Source organism: Antechinus flavipes, chromosome 3, assembly GCF_016432865.1.
Source record: "Antechinus flavipes isolate AdamAnt ecotype Samford, QLD, Australia chromosome 3, AdamAnt_v2, whole genome shotgun sequence".
NCBI lineage: Eukaryota > Metazoa > Chordata > Mammalia > Dasyuromorphia > Dasyuridae > Antechinus > Antechinus flavipes.
In genome coordinates, this window is record NC_067400.1 from 122,024,183 (window position 1) to 122,044,985 (window position 20,803).

Sequence of the window (20,803 nt, forward strand, 5' to 3'; positions counted from 1 at the left end):
ATCACAACACAGTATTTTCACCTTTGTTGTTATTTGCTTGCTTGTTTATTTTTCTCATTTTTTTTAACCTTTTGATCTGATTTTTCTTGCATGGCATGATGTATGTGGAAATATGTTTAGAAGAATTGCACATGTATAACCTATATTGGATCACTTGCTGGGTAGGGAAGAGAAGGAGAGAGGGAGAAAAATTTGGAGCATGAGGTTAGAAATTGAAAACTATCTTTGCATGTATTTTGAAAAAAAAAAATTTATTATTAAAAAAAAAAAAAGATTTTCAAAGATGGACAGAAGCAGCTCCACCCAAAGAAAGAACACTGGGAAATGAATATAAACTGCTTGCATTTTTGTTTTTCTTCCCGGGTTATTTATACCTTCTGAATTCAATTCTCCCTGTACAACAAGAAAACTGTCCGGTTCTGCACAAATATATTGTATCCAGGATATACTGTAACCTATTCAACATGTAAAGGACTGCTTGCCATCTGGGGGAAGGGGTGAAGGGAGGGAGGGGAAAAATCGGAACAGAAATGAATGCAAGGGATAATGCTGTAAAAAATTACCCTGGCATGCGTTCTATCAATAAAAAGATATTAAAATTAAAAAAAAAATCCCCACTGACCAAAAAAAAAAAAAAAGATTTTGAACACGGTCATACAGCAGTGATCTGTTGTGAAAGAGACATTCATTGGTATAGAACTTCTAACTGATATAGTACTTCTCATTTAATCTCTCTGGATGGGCTGGGGATGTCCTGGAATTCCAGTAGATTCTACATTAAAATGCAAATGGACCTACCATCAGCCAGCCAAAGACTGATTCTCTTTTGAAACTAACAGTCATTCCAATTCTAAGGACATATAACAGAATTTGAAGCCTCTTAAGAACTGTTAAGAGGTCCCCATACTTGTCTTTCTGAGTTGCTATATTTTTCATAAACACTAGATCCAGATCATGCAGGAGGGCCTGAATGTGTCAAGGACAAAGTCCCTGACACCCAACTGACATAATTTGTTATCTGCATACTAAATTGGCCTAGTCTGCCCTAGACTGAGAAATTGCTTGTACAACTAAGACTCTTGTAGATAAGCAGCCTAGCAGTTCCAAGAGAAAAGAATTTGACTTTGCCATTGATCTACTCCTCCCCTTCAGGGGTTCTGTCCTTTTCCCATTTTTACTGTTTAATTTCTGTAATTACCATGGGATTCTGGGAAGGTCTTTGTGGGGATCCACTGAATAGTCTCGCTGCTGCCCCAGAATGAGATCCAATGAATTGTCTGGTAGTTTCCCCAGATAGCTTCTATGTAATTAACCCATTATAATTATCAAACCATTCATATAATCATAAAGGAACTCCTTGCCTTTTTCTTTGGTACAATGATCTTGTCCCTTGATTTGGAAGGGGAATGGGGAAAGGAAGCTTAGTTCCCTTGGTAGGGAAATTCCAGATCCTTCATCAGGTATATAGGTATATAAAATAGGTATACAAATTAAACATTTACTGATAATAAATCATAATTTTGTGACTCCTCCCCATTTTCAGTTAGGAGATCCCATATGAGATTGCAAACCATGACTTGAGAAGGTAGGTACTATACTACAAATAGCTCCTTGTCTCATATCGTGAAATTTTCTTTTTGACATGGATAACTTGCAGAATCAGTATGCAGATGGCCACAGTGTGATCGAGAGTATGTCAGCCTGTGATAAGAAAGACCTTACAATGACATGTACACATAGATTTCTACAATAAAATTTTAGAAGTGCCTGAACAGATCAACTGTTACTTTGGATTGTTGAATGGTTCTTTATGAAGAGTGTCAAGTAGGATGCCTTGAGTCATTTGAGCAAGTCTGTGAGAAGTGATATCAGAGTTTACTATAATATAATTTGTTCCACTGATATACCACTTTTTCTTTGCCTGTACCAGATTATTTTGATAATTATTACTTTATAATATAGTTTGATATCTGATACAGCTGGACCATCTTTCTTCACTTTGTTTTTCATTGAGTCCCTTGACTTTTTGTTCTTCCGGATGAATTTTGTTATTATTTTTTCTTATTACATAAAATAACTTTTTGATAGTTTGGTTGTTATGGTACTGAATAAATAGATTAATTTAGGTAGAATTGTCTTTTTATTATTTTATTATTGACCCTGAAAATGATGAATAAACTTAGAACTAAGCAGTAGAACTTTTGAACTAAAAAAGTCTTTAGTTTAAAATCTGTTTCTAATTAAGATTTAAAAGTTAAAAAAATCTGCTGTTTGACCTCAGAGGCAGTGTGGTACCGTGGAAAGAGTGTTAGGTCAGTCAAAAGATATGAGTTTAAATTCCATTTCAATCATTTAATAGCAATATGATCTTGAAGTTGGAACCACATGATTTATTAGGTCCCATCCAGGACTGATTTTATGAACTACAAACACTGAATCTCAGTTTTCTCATTTCTCATAGAACTGAGTTATATAAGGGATTTTGAAAATCTTAAGGAACTGTGCCACAGTTCCCTTTTATTGTTCAATATGAATGGGAAAGATGGTGGGGTTTGCGGTAGGATATTTGAAACTCCGCCTGCAGCTCAGTAAATATAATAAGATATAATTACAGATTTTGAAATATTAAGATTTTAACAATGTTAGCGACTGACACAAATACAGAATCAGTCATTTGAGGCTGGAAGTGAATGAGATAAGGTGAGATCTTTCAAGACAGTTGTGAAAATCGAGTAAGGCTTCATCTATTTCAAAGTTTGAGTAGACCTGAAGGACTTTAAGCATTAAAGTGTCTCCTCCCTGCTATTCTCCTAAGGGCATACTTAAAGTCTCCTCCCTGCTATCTTAAGGACATACTTAAAGTCTCCTCCCTGCTATCTTCCTAAGAGCATACTTAAGCCCCCTTCTTGTTATCCTCCCTATTTCAGCCAAATATGGGCAACTATGTACTTATTGATCAAGTTCAATTTCTTGGGTAGTTCCCGCGTTTAGAATGTAAGATCCTCAGCCAATAAGGATGAGATGTGGTGGGAGGAGAATTTGCGTTAGGGATTAAAAGCGTTGACCCTGCCCCCTATGGTGCTTCCTCCCTTCTACTGTGTGCTCGATTGCTGTGACGCTCCTTCTCGAGAAGGTATAATAAATTTTGCTTTGCTTCTAGAGATCTATCCAGTCTTTTTTTGTTAAATGGTTTCTGACCCACACAGAAGCAGCTTCAAGGAGCAGGAACTCTGATAGCAAAGAGAGACATATGTAGACTAAAGAGAGTTCTAGCCTTGGCAAACAAAACTTGACACTGAAGAGAGGATTCCAAAAAGATAGAAAATAGTTTGAAGTCCTGTAGTGCAACATTCAAAAAGGCATTATAGCCTTGACCAGTACAGTAGGAGAGAAGTGGCACTCCATCTATATCTTAACTGAGGATCTTTTCTATCCTATAACTAAGTACACCTCCTTTTATTAACTACATAGTGATATGGTCTATGACTATCTCATTTTATTCCATCTTGGAACTCCAATTTGTGGAAATCAGGCCTACTTACAAGAAGTAGGAGTATGAAATCTGGTCTTCCAAAGTGTTCAAAGGTAATAAGAGTTTACATTCTCTCCTGGATGACAGTTACAAGAAACTTCTTTGGATTGTATCTTTACCAGGAAACTAATTAGCCATCAAATGCTGCTCATCAAACACTCAATTGCTGTTTAAAAAAAAAAAAAAAAGTACTTTGAAAAAATAAAATTTAGCTCAGGAGTCTCCACCAATTTAGCCACAAACTTTCCTTGAAAACTAGTAACCATAATGAAATCGGCATCCAAGGCAAAATGTTTTAAGAGACCTGAAGACAGCATACTGCATTTTTGTTTCTAGTGATGGCAGCTATGTTCATAAAGTGAAGATTGGTCTGCTTTCTAAAGGAGCCTGAAAGAAAGCTCTACTTTCTAAGTAATCAGGAAGAATGTTTGTCTTAGAGCAGGGGTTCTGAAGTGGGGTATGCAAAATTTTAAAAAAATATCTTGACAATTATTTTAATTGTATTTCCTTTGTAATCTTAGGATTTTAAAAATTTTATTCATTTCAAAACATTATTTTGAAGTGTCTGTAGGTTTCATCAAACTGCCAATGGGGTCTGTGACACACACAAAAACTCAAGTCACAAAGAAGAGAGACAAACTAAGAGCCACTTCTACAAATTACTATTTTAGAGAGGGAGGTGGGGGAGAGAAGGAACTGAAACCCATTTCCTCAAATCATTATCGACAATTAAAGTCCACTCATTTTGATGTTTTGGGTGGGGGAGGAGAAGATCTAGGAATTTAATATATGAAAGGATAAAAATTGGAAAATGTTGCTACAGAAAATTCTAATATGACTAATGAACTAGACCAGCAAATAAATTAAGAAACCTTAAAAAATCCTATTACTGGGACATTCAGTAATAGAGAAATAACTGGAAATTACTGTGGGTTGGTGATCATCCAACGAGGGAAACATTTATTGAATTCATATGAACAACAAAGATGTCTGGTGCCTTTGATGCAAAGCCAGGGATTTGATATGTCTAAATGTGTATGTATGTATCTATGTGTGTATATGTATAATAACACATAGCACATATGTATGACATATTATGGTGTATATATTTTATATTTTTATTAAAACATTTTATGTATTGTACATATTGGTTATGTATATATTACACACACATATATATTCATATATGTATATATATATGTATATGTATTGGCCTATAGTCTTTCATCTAATCAAGAAGGATTTAAAGTGAAAATAAAGCAGAAAGTATAGGAGTAGTCAGGTATGAAAGAAAAAAGTTCCTATTTTTCTGACAAGTTAAGTAAAACAAGAACCAATAGTTAAAACCAAGAATTCACAGTAAATAATATTCAAGAAGAAAGGCAGCAATAAAGCTCATAGTTTATGATATCTAAGCAAGAGGGTAAATTCGATCTCATAAATATCACTGATAACTGGTAGAAAGTGAGTTATGACTGAAATATGTCAATGAGAAGGTATCTATTACTAAAAATGAACAAAATGGATTTTTGAAAAAGGACAGTGGAATAGCATTGTAAAATAAAATATAATTAAGTAACATTCAGGAACTATAAGAGTTTTATGCTGTCAAGCATCAATTGAGGGAGAAGCAGAATCATTATTGTCATGAGTGTATATAATAAATTATCTGGATAGAGGGAGGAATTAAGTGAGAAGTTTAGTGATCGTGTCACACTTTAGAATAGAGATATAATTTTGTAATGATGGGCCAATCCATCTTTTGACATTTGTTGGAATATGATTTGGAGAGATAAATCAATTGGGAAACTATTGCAATAGTTCTGAAAGTTTAGGAAGGAGAGCTCTAGTAATTGGGAGTCTCTGGAAAGACTCCGGTAGAAGATGGAGATGATGAATTATAGAGATAATGAATTAAAAGAAAGACTGAACTACTCAAATCTAAATGCTTAGCTACCTATATCAGGTCAGGACAAACTGCACCCTAAGGCAGTAAATTAGTCAAGCAATAAGCTTTTATTAAGTGCCTATCTACTATATGCCAGGCACTGTGCTAAATGCTGAAAAAAAATTGAAAAAGAGCTTAAGGAGCTTATATTATAATAAAGGCACTTACATTCTAAGAGTTTATATTCTAATGGCATAATTGACAAATATGTTTGCTGACTTATTGCTGGGTGATCCTTGTAGAGAATGCTGGAAATAGTCAAGACTGAGATGATTTCATCTTACTTGTTGGAAGTAGTTGTTTGCAACCATACCTCTAAATCCTAATTTGGAGGGTCTGAAATATGGCAAATAGTGACTCCTAGACATGAAAATTGCAGAAGTTTGTTTTTCTTTGTTTGTAGCATTTTTTATGGAACTAAGCATGTCTTTTGGCCCCTCGCTAAAGAAAGTACATGATCTATGCCTCATTCTGAGCTGGTTGTTTGATTTTTTTTTGGCTGGGACTATTTCCAAAATGATTAGACATTGATCCAGATATTCCTGTCCACTCGGGAGGCTAGGAGAAGAACTAAAGAGAAAGATTTTTTTTCTTTCCCTTCCTTTTCTCAGCAATTGATTTGGATATCTGACAGTTCTTTTTTAGATTCCTACTGAGGGAAATCCTCATTTTCAGATAAGGAAACTGAAGCTTAGAAACATGAAGCTATTTGCTCAAGGTCACACAGTTAATCAGACTTGTACACAGGGCAGAACAACACAGAGAATCTGGGTTTTGAGCAAAAATTACTGAACTTAGCAACCTTTTTCTAACAGGCACACGCATTCACCCAATCCTAGGAAAAGAAACAAAAAAAACCATCATATTCTTGTTTTCCTGTGTTGTGTGGGTGTTAGTAAAGCTTGGGCCTCAGTGTGCATCAAGGTTTAAGTAGGTCATTCAGGCTTTGGAGGAGCAGGCTTTAGAGGAGCAGCTCTTATGTTCATCTTCAATCATCTCCATCCCCCAGTGTCTGGCACACAACCCAAGACAACTCATACTCTGAGCTGATGGTAGGGAAGGCCTGGCTTTAGGCAAAAGGTGAAAAAGACCTTAAATCCTATGCAAAAGTCTCTAAGCAGATTGAATAGCTATCAGTCAGGAATATAATAAAAGACATTTCTTTAGTAGGTGGGAGATTAGAACTTTTCAATTCAACTCAATAGAAACTGAGATGGGTATAATAAGCTTTGGTTCTACTACTTAATAGAATTATCTGTTTGTGAAAAAATGACATAACTTTCTGCTTGAAAGGGGATTAGGAATGGTGTTTAATGTGGAGCCATTCATTCTGGAATTTCCCCTAAAAAATAAAAGAATTCTTCCTAGGCTTCTAGTGGTCCCATTAATATCTATTATACCAATATAAGAATCTCAGAAAAAAATGGGCAAGAACATAGAAGGATTTGGGATTTCACTTCTTTTGGAAGGCAAAGAATGTACCTGTAGCTGATCTGTGAAAATAAAAATGGAATGAGATGCTGTGGGTAGGGTGGTCTGAAGGAAAAGGATCTGAAAAGAAAAAAATTCAGTCAAGGAAGAGGGCAATTCAATTCAATTTAATAAACAGAACTAAGAGCAGAAGTAAGACAGATTAGGATCCATTTCCTAGTACTTCTGCATGAAAGACATAAGTCAGCTTTTCTGACTGTTGAAATCCTCCACTATTATCTTTTTAAAAATCAGTTTCTCTTCAGTGATACGTAACCAGGCTTTCAAATGCAACGTGCAACCCTCCTTAAGTTAGCATTGAAAACTTCTCAATAGGTAAAAAAAAATAAAAAAATAAAAAAGATGTACTTTCCTTTTAGAGAATAGAGGTGTCGGGGAGAAGAGATCACAAGACTGCAGGAAAATTGAATGAAGGCAATCTAAATAAAAAGTTTTGGCAACAGAAATCAGTAGGGGGAACAGAATCTCTAGGTCTGGTGTTTCCCACAGAGTAGAAAAGGGGAGCTCCAGGACTGGGTTTCCGCAAACTCATGACTCTTTCATAAGAGATGAGTGTGATGAACTTGAGTGTCTGACTGTATTGCTAAGGAGCGATGAATAATACTAAAATGTGTATGACTGTTATTGTAGGGATTTTCTTGAAAAAAGCCAGGCTCATTTTGTTACAAACTTTATTTTACACTGTATATCTTTCAAATATAGAATTGAAAGCTGAAAAAGAGAGAAATCAGTTTACCAGATTCGTATTCCCCCTTTCCTTTCAGCTTGAGATTGCTGGTAGGGCTTTGGGGAAACTAACCTGACTTTGACTGTTTTATAGAGGTTGTAAGATCAGATTGTTTAAATAAGTTGTTCCCAAAGGATGGTCTGTGAGCTTCTCCGTTATCTGTAGGCTGGTCTTTTGTACAAGAAATATTTACAAAGGTAAAGTCTAGGCTTGTTTTCCGTTGACAAAGATCATTGTGATATTCATAAAGCTAAACAAAAAACAAAGCCAGACAGTGCCTCAAAGGGTCATAAATTGAGCTAATGGGTCTTAGAAGATCACCCATTCCATCTGATCGTTTTACAGCTAAGAAAACTGAATCCCATAGTGGGAAAATGACCTTATTAGCACTTATTGAAATTAGAGCCATTTATCCCCTCTTCTTAGGGGGAGGGGAAGTGTTGAGTGGCTTCTAGTTTTGTCTCACCAAACTCTCCAAAAGTACACACCGCCGTTCCTTTCTCCCTCCAACTCCCCAACTTCAATCATTTCAGAATAATAATTGTATTTCACAACAATTCCAGGAAAAGAATGTCACCAGACCACTAGGATTTGAGATGATTGGTACAAGGCAAAAAGCACTGGCTCTGGAATTGGGGGACTTGGATTCAAATCCTACCTATCAACCCCGTTTCGTCTCTGGGCCTCGGTAAAAGTAAAGCTAACCTTTTAGATAGTTGATTACAATCTTCCGGAAGCAATAGGCCCAGTCTACCGAGAGAGGAACAATGGGACACCTCCCTCTCCGCCCATCACGAGGGAATTTTGGCTGTTTCTTGAGTGACATCTGAGTGAGAAACACGTGACACAGAATCTTGCAAAACTAGATGTCAGGAAAGCTCCAGACTGAGCATGCGCGGACTGCTCCACGCATGCTCCGTTGCTTTGGGATAGCTTAAAAAATCCCTAGCTCAGAGACCTTGGAAGCCCAGATTGTTAGGGGGCGGTTGTGATAGTAGCGTGGGCATGGGGACCAGAAGGGAAGAAGGGAGAGAGTGTGGCGGCCAGGCACGCTGGACCGTAGCGTTGTTTTGGCTGACGGTGGCCGCTAACTTGTCTTCCGCTTGGGGAAGCGGCGGCCGCCAGCAGCGGCAGTGGCCAGTGCCCTACAGGTGAGTGCGCATGCGTCCAGGAGAGGCCAGAGAGCGCAGGAGGTCACGTGCTGCTGCGCGCGCACTTGCTGGGTGGCAGAAGTTGCTTTGGAATCTCTATTTGGATTTTTAATCTCTCCAATCTTTTACCTCACTACACTGGCCCAGGATCGGATTAGGTTGGCGGGGGGGGGGGGAGAGGGAAATCTGTGGGGAAAATAAGAAAAAAGGCCAGAAACTGGAAAGGTTTTGTTTTTTCTTCCGGAATTCCTTTTCCTCTCCGAGCTTTTAAAAAAAAAACTCGGGGGGCAGCTAGATGGCGCAGTGGATAGAGCACCAGCCCTGAAGTCCGGAAGATCTGAGTTCACATGTGGCCTCAGACATTTAACACTTCCTAGCTGTGTTTCTCTGGGCAAGTCACTTAACCCCAATTGCCTCACAACAACAACAACAAAATTAGGCACGTAATGAAGAGTAAAACTTGGATATTGGTGTAGGAAGCGGTTGGGAGCAAAACAGATTTTTCTTCTTGGAGAAGTTCTGTGGCTACTTAGGGTAATGACAGTTGCCAAACTTCAAAATAGACGAACCGAACTAAGGGTATATATGGACATCGTGATAACAGGGTTGTGATGAGACTTAGGTAAGCAGCTAGTTAGTGTAGTGGATAGAGCACCAGCCCTGAAGTCAGGAGGACCTGAATGCAAATGTGACCTCAGACACTTCCTAGCTGTGTGACTCTGGGCAAGTCATTTAACCCCAATTGCCTCAGGGAAAAAAAAAAAGGATAAAAATAAATGTACATAAAGTACTTTACAATCTTTAAAGCAGCGTGCAAATATGACAATTATTGTCACGTATAAAAAAATAGTCGATGTGATGGCACAGATTAATTGCCTGTTACCCCCTTTTGATATTCTTCTTTCTGGCTTTCTCTATATAGAGGGATACTACTCAGACACTGAGGAGGCAACTCGGTGGCACAGCTCATAGATCACCAGCCCGGAATCAGGAACCCCCCCCCCCCCAAGTCTAACTTCAGACCCTCACTAGCTGCATAACCCTGGGCAAGTTAAAGTCTACTTAAGAAGGAAGTGGCAAAATACTCCGGTTTTCTTGTCAGGGAAAATCCATACAGGGTCATGGAGAGTCAGACAGGATTTAACAACTCACATTGCTGCTAATGAAACCACCAGAGTCAGGCCTCGTGTAACAATGAGGGGCATTAATCTGGATGTAAGAACACCTGCTCTGCATAGCTATATTGTGTGTGTGTGTGTTTTTAAATTTGTTAAATATTTCCCGATTACATTTTGTTCTGGCATTTAGGTGTTTGACACTTCTAGAGTATTGCATTCTCCGTTTAAAAATTGGATGCCCCAGACTGTTTTGTGTATTCATGAAATCTTAAGGAATAAAAGTTCATTAATAAATAATAGATTTAGAGATGGAAGGGATTTATATGGTGTCAAACAAATCAAGCTCAAATACAAATAAAATAGATTTAGAAAACCACAAAAAACAATTTGTGTTCTATTTTTTTCATTTATGAAACATTTCCCATTTAAATTTTAACGTAGAGTTTTATGGGCCTATGAATCTGATACCTGTGATCTAATTTTACAAATTTGATTTTTAACTTTTTAAAAATATTTTTTCTATATGTTGTCAACTGGCACAAAGTGTCTAATAAAATCAGAGTATATATGCTAAATATTGATAATTCATGGCATGTTAGTACTAAAAGAGATTTGAGATTTTTTAGTCTCTTCATATTTAGTCTCATTTTAGTCTCTCTTCATTTTTAGCTTTCTTCATTTAGTGGATTAGAAAAGAGAGCCAATAGTACTAGGCTTCTTATGTCCCTAAATCCAAAAGAATCGGATATATAGAGATACAAATATGTAGACATATATCACAGCACATATACATCTTATCCTTAAATAAGGAGACAGGTATCCTGTTAGGAACTGTAGGAAAGGGAACTTTTCAAAGAAGCATACTAATTAAATTAGGGGAAGTGGAGGTAGGGGCAGCACTATATTCTATACAACATATCTCTTCAGGAAGTAAAATAGCCTAAGTAGGGTACTTGCAAGCTGCAGAGTAGTATCATTATGCTTTGGTGATGGGAGTGCTCAAAGGAGCTCCTGATAAATCTTCGAAATCACAAATCCCGTCTGTTAATTTGTTCTTGGTCTTACTTTCTGGGATCGATCAATCAGAAGACATTTATTAATTACTAGGCACCGTCCTAAGCACTGGGGGGATATAAACAAAGGCAAAAACATAGTCCTCCAGAAGCTTACATTCTAAAAGGATAGAATAAAAAAAAAAGTTTTGGGGTTTTTTTTTGCCTTTACTTTCAACCATTCTCACAGCAATCTTGTGAATTTGGTAGTAAAAAAACAGAAATTGGACCTCTGGTGTCACTGATATATGGGACTCTACTTCAGGAAACTACCTATCAATCACTAAAGATCAAAACTTTTTCTGCATCCCATTATTGTTTATTCAAGTCTTTAAATTTAAATTTTTTTTCTCATCTCCTCCCTCTCCCCTCCAATCCCCCCAAACAATTCTCTTGTAACACAAACATTCATTCATAATCAAGCAAAAAACTTTCATCATTGGCTATATCCAAAAAATATGTCTAATTTTGCATCTGTCATTAGTTAGAAAATTTACTTCATCATCAACCCTTTGGAATTGTGGCTGGTCATTCCTTGTCACCTATAGTCTTTGGAGAATTGACTAAGAACATTAGAGAGAGAAGCCCATTTTACATGCTAAGAAAATAAGGCTCAGGTCAACTACATCCATGTTTATACAGCTATTATGAACTAGAGGTGGGATTCAAAACCTCATCTTCTGGTTCTGATGATCAGCACCCAATGGAGAGTGGATGAAATCCAGACTTGGAGTCAAGAAGACTTGATTTTGAATTCTTTTTCTGTCACAATCTGTGTGACCAAGTCAGGAATTATTTATTAATCACTTAACTTCTAAGGTTCCGTATTTTCATCTGTAAAATGGAGACTAGATTGCTGCGAAGCTCAAGGAGAAATCTATGTAAAGTTCTTTGCAAATTGTACAGTATTTTATCAATGTCAATTATGTAATCTTTAGTGATAGGTTTTGTGGGATAGTAGATAGAGGGCTGGACTTGCTAATCACAAAGACTTAGGACCTTCATGTCTTGCCCTTGCTATCTGTAATTGTGGGCAAGCCATTTAACCTCTCATAGACTATAAATATATTACTATTTGCCTTGTTGCAGGAGTTTACGCCCACAAAATCATGCATTTTTGAAGTATTGACAAACCATGTTTAGACCATCTCAAGAAGATGTTAAAAAAAAAAAAAAGTATTTTGTAAAACTTAAGAGTGCTGTGTAGATATTTTTATTGTTACTTATACAATCTAGTTGTATATATGTTCATTATCCTGCTGTATAAATAAAGAGGACTTCTCTTTAAACAAGAGATAGAACAGGAAGAAATAATAATGAAGGTTGTATTTAATAGGCTTTTTTATATTACATAAAAAGTATATTCACCATAGACTTGGTCAAATTCCTCTCAAGTTCTTATGTTGAACAAAGTGAGCAATGATGGAAGAATAATTACATCATGTTTAGCTTATTATGTCTAATATTATAGCTATATTAACTTTTATTTAGCTACATAAATCTAGTTGGCATGATTTTTTAAAAATACTAGTAGAATATTATTGGAGAATATACATATTTTCTCCTTATTTCCTTTAAGGAAATCAGACAAAACTCAAGGTAACCTGAGAGTAATTGGAAATAAAATTCCAAAATATAAAATTAGAAGCAAGCATGAATTCATCAAAGTTTTTTTGTTTTTTTGTTTTGGTTATTTTGGTATTATAAGTTATGCTTACATTTTCTTAGCACTTTTATAATTATAAAATCCTTTAACATGTTACCTAATTTTGACCTTCATAATAACAGTTCTGTGAGGAAAATAATATAACTGGTCCCTATTTTATAACTAAAGAAATTGAGACTCAGAATAATTAAATGAGCTGTTCAAGATCACATAGCTGGAAAAGTGTGACTTGAATCCCAGATCATTTAAGCTTTATAAACCCCAGTTTCCTTATATAGAAATGGAGAAGGTTGGAGTGTTTATCTAAAATGACCTTTAAATTAAATTTGGATTCTTAATTATATATGGTCACATCAATTCCTTTCAAGTTTATATTTATATTTTTTTCTTTTTTCTTAAGGCGTTTTGAATTCCGTCCTAAACCAGATCCTTATTGTCAAGCTCAATATACTTTCTGCCCAACTGGTTCTCCTATCCCAGTTATGAAGGATAATGATGTCCTAGAAGTTTTTCGATTACAAGCCCCAGTATGGGAATTTAAATATGGTGATCTTCTGGGACATTTGGTAAGGATGGACCTTTATTTTGTCATGACTGAATTTTTGAGTGCGGTTTGATTTGGGAAAAACAAGATAAATTCTTGGGTGTGTGTGTTTGTACATATGTTTGTACATATATGTACAATTTCAGGAGCATTGATGTTATGGTCAACAAAATAGATTGTGCTAGTTCCAAGAGACATTAAAGCTTTCATATTCCTATGTACTTTTATAGTATGTACATTATCTATCATTCTAAGTTCCCTAAGTTTTACATATTTGTGGTGCTTAAATTTCTTTGAAGTATTGCTTAGTGTGTTGAAATATAGAGCATTTTAAGCAAATTTATATTACTTTAGCAAGTATAATATGTCCCTACTGGGAGCTAGAGATGAGATCCCAAGGCAAGAAACAGCATCAAATTATTCTTTCCTCTTTTTTTGTCTTTTGTATATCCTTCCTATGTGATAAGATTTGGAGAAGGGGCAATAGGAAGAGAGAGAATAGAGGAGGTCCAGACTGTTGATAGTAGCATGAAATTGAGTACTTGGTGGAAGCTTCTGAGAATTTAGTGATGATTATTTTATTTACAGCTCTCATATTATATAAAAAGTATATTCACTATAGGCTTGAAGGTTAAATTTCTCTCAAGTTCTTATGTTGCATAATGTGAGAAAAGGTGTTGGAATAATTATATCTTACTAGCTACATTAAAAAAAATTTTTTTTTAGGAAAATAACCTTGGTCAAAAAAAAAAAAAAAAAAGACCAAAGGTTTCCTAGTCTTTACACAGCATCATCTGATGGGGATTTTTTTTTTAAGTCTCTGGAAAGGGGAGTGGTTTTTCTAGGTCAGACATTTGATCAGACTCGATGTATTGTTGTACAACTCCACCTCTCATTTCTGTGCTTGATCTATACACCAACTAACCAGCATTAATTACCTACTGGGTACTAGGCAAAAAAAAAAAAAAAAAAAATCCCTACTTTGAAGTAACTTCTATTCTCCCTCTTAAAATCTATGCCACTGCATCAGAGAACTCTCTTTGGACTGTCCAACATTGTTTAAACTCCAACAAAAGTAAAGATTGAGAATATTTGAAGAACATTGTAAAAACCTTAATATTCTCTAGGATGCCCTTTATCATAAATGAATTCTGTAATCCAGGATTACAACTATCATGATGTAATTATCAGTAGTGAAAATAACTGTAAAACCAGTACTTCTGTAGTTTTTCTATTTTCCTATTATCACATAAATTGATGTACAGCACTTCTTATTTCTCCAGCTCTCAGCTTGGACATACCATTCCCTAAATTGAAAAAGAACCATTGTAACACCCTTTCCCACTAAAAAGAATCCAAGAATTTTGTCCTGGAGAGTATTCTAGCACAAGATGGGGTTAAGCCAGGGAACAAAAAGCCACAGCTTGGGGAAAATGAGAATGTGCAGAAGTAAAACTTTCAAGTAGCTCATGTTCCAGGTGCCTTGGCCAATCTCATTTATTAAGAACCTACCATGTCAAATGCTATTTCTAGGTATTAGAAAATAGTTTCTGCAGATTTGGGAATCATCTTTTAAAGATGGATATTTGAATATCTAGGGAGTAGAGATCATCAGCAGGTTATTAAAGAGTCTAGAACAAAGATCTGAGGGACACCCAAACTTAGAATACAGATGATTCTTATTTTGTAACTATTTTTATATCTGACATTTTTACACAGAATATTATGCATGATGCTATTGGATTCAGAAACGTTTTGACAGGAAAGAACTACACCATGGAATGGTATGAACTTTTCCAACTTGGAAACTGTACATTTCCTCATCTCCGACCTGAAATGAATGCCCCATTCTGGTGTAATCAGGGAGCTGCCTGTTTTTTTGAAGGTATTGATGATATTCACTGGAAAGAAAATGGGACCTTAGTCCTGATAGCAACCATATCAGGTAGGTTTTGAGAACATGATAACATTTGACTTACAGCATAAACATACAAATATTAAAACTAGCTTTCATTAAGAGTAATTATTTTTCTTCACAATTTTAGAGGCCAAGGTAAAATATGTTAGAACTACTAAATTTTATACCAAAATATTATTCATGTAGTTTATTGCCTGTTGCCACTGGAAACTAATAGAAAATTATGGCTCATAATTTGGTAAATTTGTAAAAAATTTGGCAAAAATGATTTAAATATTGAAGTACTATTTGAGCCTCTGGAATGCTTTTGTTCCTAGAAGTGGTATTGGTAAGAAATGGCTTGGGAAAAATGTGTTTAGGGTCTTTGTAACTGAGCAAAGTTTCCCATTAAGCTATTTTTAAAAGATAAAACAGATGTTATATTATTAACAAAGCTGCACTCCTAGAGTCAGTTCTTTTCTGTAATTTTTGCTCTCAGTGACTAAATTTGAAATCCAAAAAGCATTACTATGTTATTTCGATTACTGTTTAATATTAAGTGTGATAAAATTAAGCTATCTCCCTGTTTGCTATAAGGAAGCTAAAAAGCTTAGGTTTAATGGCCTCTCAACAACTAACAACAAGCCTTGACCTTGGGCTAGCTCCTTACTCCTGGGATCTCTGAAATAAGTATTGGCAATGAACACATGAACAGTATATAATCTGATTATGACAGGGTATAGTGTGATATCTGTGACATATAAGAGGTATGCCTGTCATGTGTATGTGATTTCTAAGCAACCCTCTGAAGCTCTGAATTATGAGTTTTTAATTATAAAATTAATGAATTACGAAGGCAATGTGCCTGGCAACATGCAGTATTACTATGGGCAAATCAACTAACTTTTCTGTCTCTTCTTTTGTAACTGGGATTTTATAGAGTTGGTGTTAGGCTCTGAGAATTGTATATGAAGTACTATGTAAGTAAATATCAACTGATATTATTCTTTTACCTTTCTTACATGAAAAATGGTTTGAGATATTGCTTGCTTTGATAAAGATGTGAGCATGAGTTTGGATGTGCTGTGAAATCCAAATATTTTCATTTATTCATGTCTATTATAGATACATGTGTTTATATATGAGATTTAATTATGTCTTTTTTTTTAATAGGAAAAATATTTAACCAAATGGCAAACTGGGTGAAACAGGATAATGAAACAGGTATTTATTATGAGACATGGACTGTCCAGTCCAGTCCAGAAAAACAGTCAACAACATGGTTCGAATCTTATGACTGTTCCAAATTTGTGTTAAGAACATATAAGAAGTTGGCTGAACTTGGGGCCAAATTTAAGAACATACAAACCAACTACACCAGAATATTTCTGTATAGTGGAGAACCTACGTATGTGGGAAATGAAACCTCAATTTTTGGACCTGCAGGAAACAAGTCTCTTGCTACGGCCATAAAGAGTTTTTATTATCCATTTCGACCTCATTTGTCAGCTAAAGAATTTGTGTTAAGTCTTGTAAAAATTTTTGATGCAGTGCTGATCCACAGGCAGTTTTATTTGTTTTATAATTTTGAATATTGGTTTTTGCCTATGAAGTACCCCTTTATAAAGATAACATATGAAGAAATCCCTTTACCAAACAAACAAAACACCAGTTTCTAAAGTACTGGGACTCCTGAAGAAGGAAATGTCAATATATTTTCTTGAATATTCAGGGAGTAATTTGGTCCTATTATGAATCATTCCAGGTCTCTTCTTTCATTTAAAAAAAAAAAAAAAAACCTTTCTAGTTTTTGTAAGTGACAAGGAGATAAAACTTAAATCAACAAATCCTTTTGCCTGTTAATATCTATTGAGAGCTTAAAATACGATATTATATTGGTAAAAGTTGGCCTCTTGGATTAACTGGATTTCTAAGTTAACACAAAAGAAAAGTAATAGTATCTGGGCTATTATTAAACAGATTATGTTATAGTGTGCCTTTTACATAATAGGTGCTTAATAAATATTTAAGTATATATAATTACTACAATGCAAAAGTTATATCTTCTGTTCTTCATGCCACTTAGGACTTTTTAATCAGTATCCTGTGTTGTAATAAATTTAGACTGCCTTTGGATCTAAGTGCCCTGAATGAATTTTATTTATTGGAGTTTCTAAGACATTTTTTCTCCTTAAACCTAGCAAATGTGAAAGCTCATTTTCTCACTATAGACTTTCAGCTTCAGAATTTCCTGGGATTTCAGTGTCACATTTTAAGCTGGGAACATAGTGCTTCATGGTTTGTCATTAAACATCTTAGAACCAGTGGGCACAATTAACCCTTAATATGTTTTACCTCCCTTCCCTAACTAGCAGTGATATGTAGGATTAAGTAACAATGTTCACATATCGCATTTAACTCTCTGAAACACTGTATTTCTTGGGTATACAGGTCTATGTCATAAATTCATGACATGCCCCAAATTACAATTTTTAGTCCTTTACCTTGCTCATTAATCGGTTTTAGACATAGACAGTTTTTGAAAAAGCAACCTTGTTGAAAGGATGGCTATATTGTAAAGTATTCCTCTAGAGGGCAAATTTTAAACCTCATACACATTTTTTAAAAAACCAAATAGTGTAAGTTCATATACAATCCACTCTGGGTACACAGTAAATAACAAAAGGCAGGGGGCTGCTAAGCTCTAAGCATCTGTATTAAGTATAAGTTAAGTTGTTAAACATTATTGAAAAATTAAGTATCTTTAGATGTAATTATGATGTTGCCGAAGGATATTATGAATCATATCATATCATACTTTGTGTGATGTACAAAGTTGCTAGGAGAAAATAGTTGTTGGGTTTTTAATTCATGCAATGAAATTTTGGTGTTGTATATTTGACAATATATTTATCATTCATACCAATGAATCTTATTTCAAATTATATTGAATGTAGGCGTAAGAAATCATATGAAGGAAGGTTACACTGAATTCAGACTTAAGTCGTAGTCAGAAAATATTTAGATGTATCAAACATTTACCTCAACATACTAAAAAGTATTGTATTTAATAATATTCTGGGTTATTTGCAAAAAAATTGCAAATTTACACAGTAATTGACTGTTAAATATGAGATCCTCTCATGGAGATTGGAGCTATCATATTTCTAAGTTTAAACTATTTTAAATATATCTCTCAAAATCATTTTATAAAAAGAATGCTATATTATGAATTCTTTTCAGTAGCATTAATTATGTTCTTAGGTTTAGTGAGTGTACTTCTGGGGCTTTTGCTTGGTACTAGTTCTGATAAGTTGATAAAATTAATTGAAATAATACAATCAAAACAAAAATAAGAATTATGGTATTCTTAAGAAATAATTCTTTTACTTCTAAAAGAAAAAAATTGCAGTTTTTAAAAGCCTTAAGCTTATTACTATATTATAATAAAATCTTAAATCTTCAGAGAATGGGCTTTTAAAAAATCAGCAATGAGACTATTTGATTTATAACTTCACACATTCTGCATCAGTGATAGAGTGTATCATGTAATCGAATGGTGACATGTCTACTGCCACACAGCTTTGAGACAAAAAGATCTCTACGCTGATTGAGCACATATTCAAAGTAGGTGAAACCTGATTTGACTTGTTCAAACCACTTCTCTTTCTCTTCTCTCAAGCAGGGACCAAGTTTTTTCTCTCCCCTTAAACAGAAAAGGATGATATTTATTTATACTTGATTGATGTTTTATACATATATATGAATGTATTCCATTCAAGATGATTAAAATCAAGTAATTATTTCATAAACTTTTTTCTGTGAAATGAAGAGCCTTATTAAGTTAATTTTAGATACAACAAAAAGGGTGGGGATATATTTTGCAATCAATTATATTTATAAGAATAGTTGTAAAGGTACTCCTACAATTTTTTGGTGAGAGGCTGAGAGAGTCTGCAATCTAGAAACTCTTTTGGTGTGGTATCTCACTCCCAATCTCTGATAGGAAAGTTCAAAATCCACTAGATTAGTAGTCTTAAATCCTATATCCAAATCTTGTTCTACTTACTTCAATATGAATTTCTACATGCGTCAATTTCCTCATGTAAAATAATACAGAAGTATGCTGCCACTGAAATATATAGTATATTACCAATTATGTTGGATTTACCAAACAAAATAAAACCCAGAACACACAGCTGCTTTTGTTATAAAATATAAAAATCCTTTTCCAGAAAATTAAGATTTTCCTATGGTAATAAAAGATTTCTTAAGGCCTTTAAAATCTGCCACGAAGATGAATGAAAACATTAGTAAATGAGAAAGATTTATTAATTAATAAAAAATTGGTAGTTTATTGACAGAATTAAGGGGAATGATTTCAATAATGCTTTATATATAAAAATTCTTCTCACAGATCAAATTGATCTTGTATCCCTAAAAGCGCTCCCCCCTCTCACCTACATATTGGTGAGAAAAAAAATGTTCGAGGGCAGGGGATTGTAGACAAGTTTAACAAATTTGAAACGTTTTAAAATTGTGGATTTGCAAAATGGTGAGAAAAGCAAAATTAATCTTTTAGGGATACTTATAACTAATTATAGTTCATTTTCTCTGCTTAGAGGTAGAATGTAGTGCTAATTTTTGCCACTGTCCTACTTCTGGATATCAATTGTCTATAGATTTTTTTCAAAAATAATTATTCTTCAACAAAATTTGTGTTCATATTAAACTGAGCACAGATCAAATAAAATTTCTCCAAACCAGAACATTATTGAAGCTGGATCTAAAACTTGAGTTTTAAAGTCAGAAAATAATTTTTAAATGCTTATGTAGCTGTTTGATTATGGTAATACATCAGAATTAAGAACTATCTTTATTTTCAAATAGACAAAAAAATATTGAACATATAAAGTATAAGTAAAAATTTATCTTAAAGACTATGCATATTTTTATAAATTGAAATTAAGTATCTCAAGCATAATACAAATCAATTTTTACAAAACGTAAATTTCCAAATAAAGCTTTGGTTATTAGGATGTATGTTTGTCAAAACCATTTACTGAAGATGTTCTTTTAAAATACTCCAAGTATTTAATAATTATTTCTGTTAAAAAGTCAAGCATATGTGTTTGTTCATATGAGCATGTAAAAACCATTATTGTTTACTTGTTACTTATTTTTAAATTTGGGCCATTATATTGTTTCTGCTTATTTTACATATAGCTGAAGATTAAGTTCTTGTTTCAAAATCCTAAGGCGGATCAAAAGTATTTAGAAGACCTTAAACTACCCTAATCAATATGCAATCCTATTTTGAAATAAATAAAATTTATAAACAGCACCCACAACTACTAAGACAAACTGTTTCTGAAACACTGATGAAGTACTTTCAAGCATCAATTTATAGTTTAGGGAAAAAATACTTTAAAAAAATGGATAGTTAGTGCTCTTCCAATTTCTCCCAAAGAGGGAAATATTTGGCATTAGTCCCCAGAAGCAAGGTTATGTAAAGACTAAGAAATCCAGGTGTTTACTTCACATTTTTAAGGGCTATACAATATATCATTATCTTTGTATAAGTGGTGACAATTTAAAATGACACTTTGAAGTAACAAAAACTTCATTTAGAAAATAACTCATTTAAACTGATGTGATTACCAAGTACAATAATCTA

General features: G+C 34.3%; 1 protein-coding gene across 2 annotated transcripts in view; it reads left to right on the forward strand.

Annotated features, from left to right (window-relative positions):
- The first annotated feature begins 8,508 nt into the window (after positions 1-8,508).
- The window catches only part of CLN5 (CLN5 intracellular trafficking protein), a 33,455-nt gene continuing 21,160 nt past the window's right edge, over positions 8,509-20,803 (forward strand). The window contains exons 1-4 of one of the 2 annotated variants that reach the window (XM_051983948.1): positions 8,509-8,849; positions 13,086-13,251; positions 14,949-15,174; positions 16,300-16,350. In XM_051983948.1, the coding sequence (XP_051839908.1) occupies positions 8,704-8,849; positions 13,086-13,251; positions 14,949-15,174; positions 16,300-16,350 (589 nt within the window). In that variant the 5' untranslated portion in view covers positions 8,509-8,703. Of the gene's footprint in view, positions 8,850-13,085; positions 13,252-14,948; positions 15,175-16,299; positions 20,471-20,803 lie in introns of those variants that run through there. The other variant, XM_051983947.1, reaches the window with a different exon arrangement.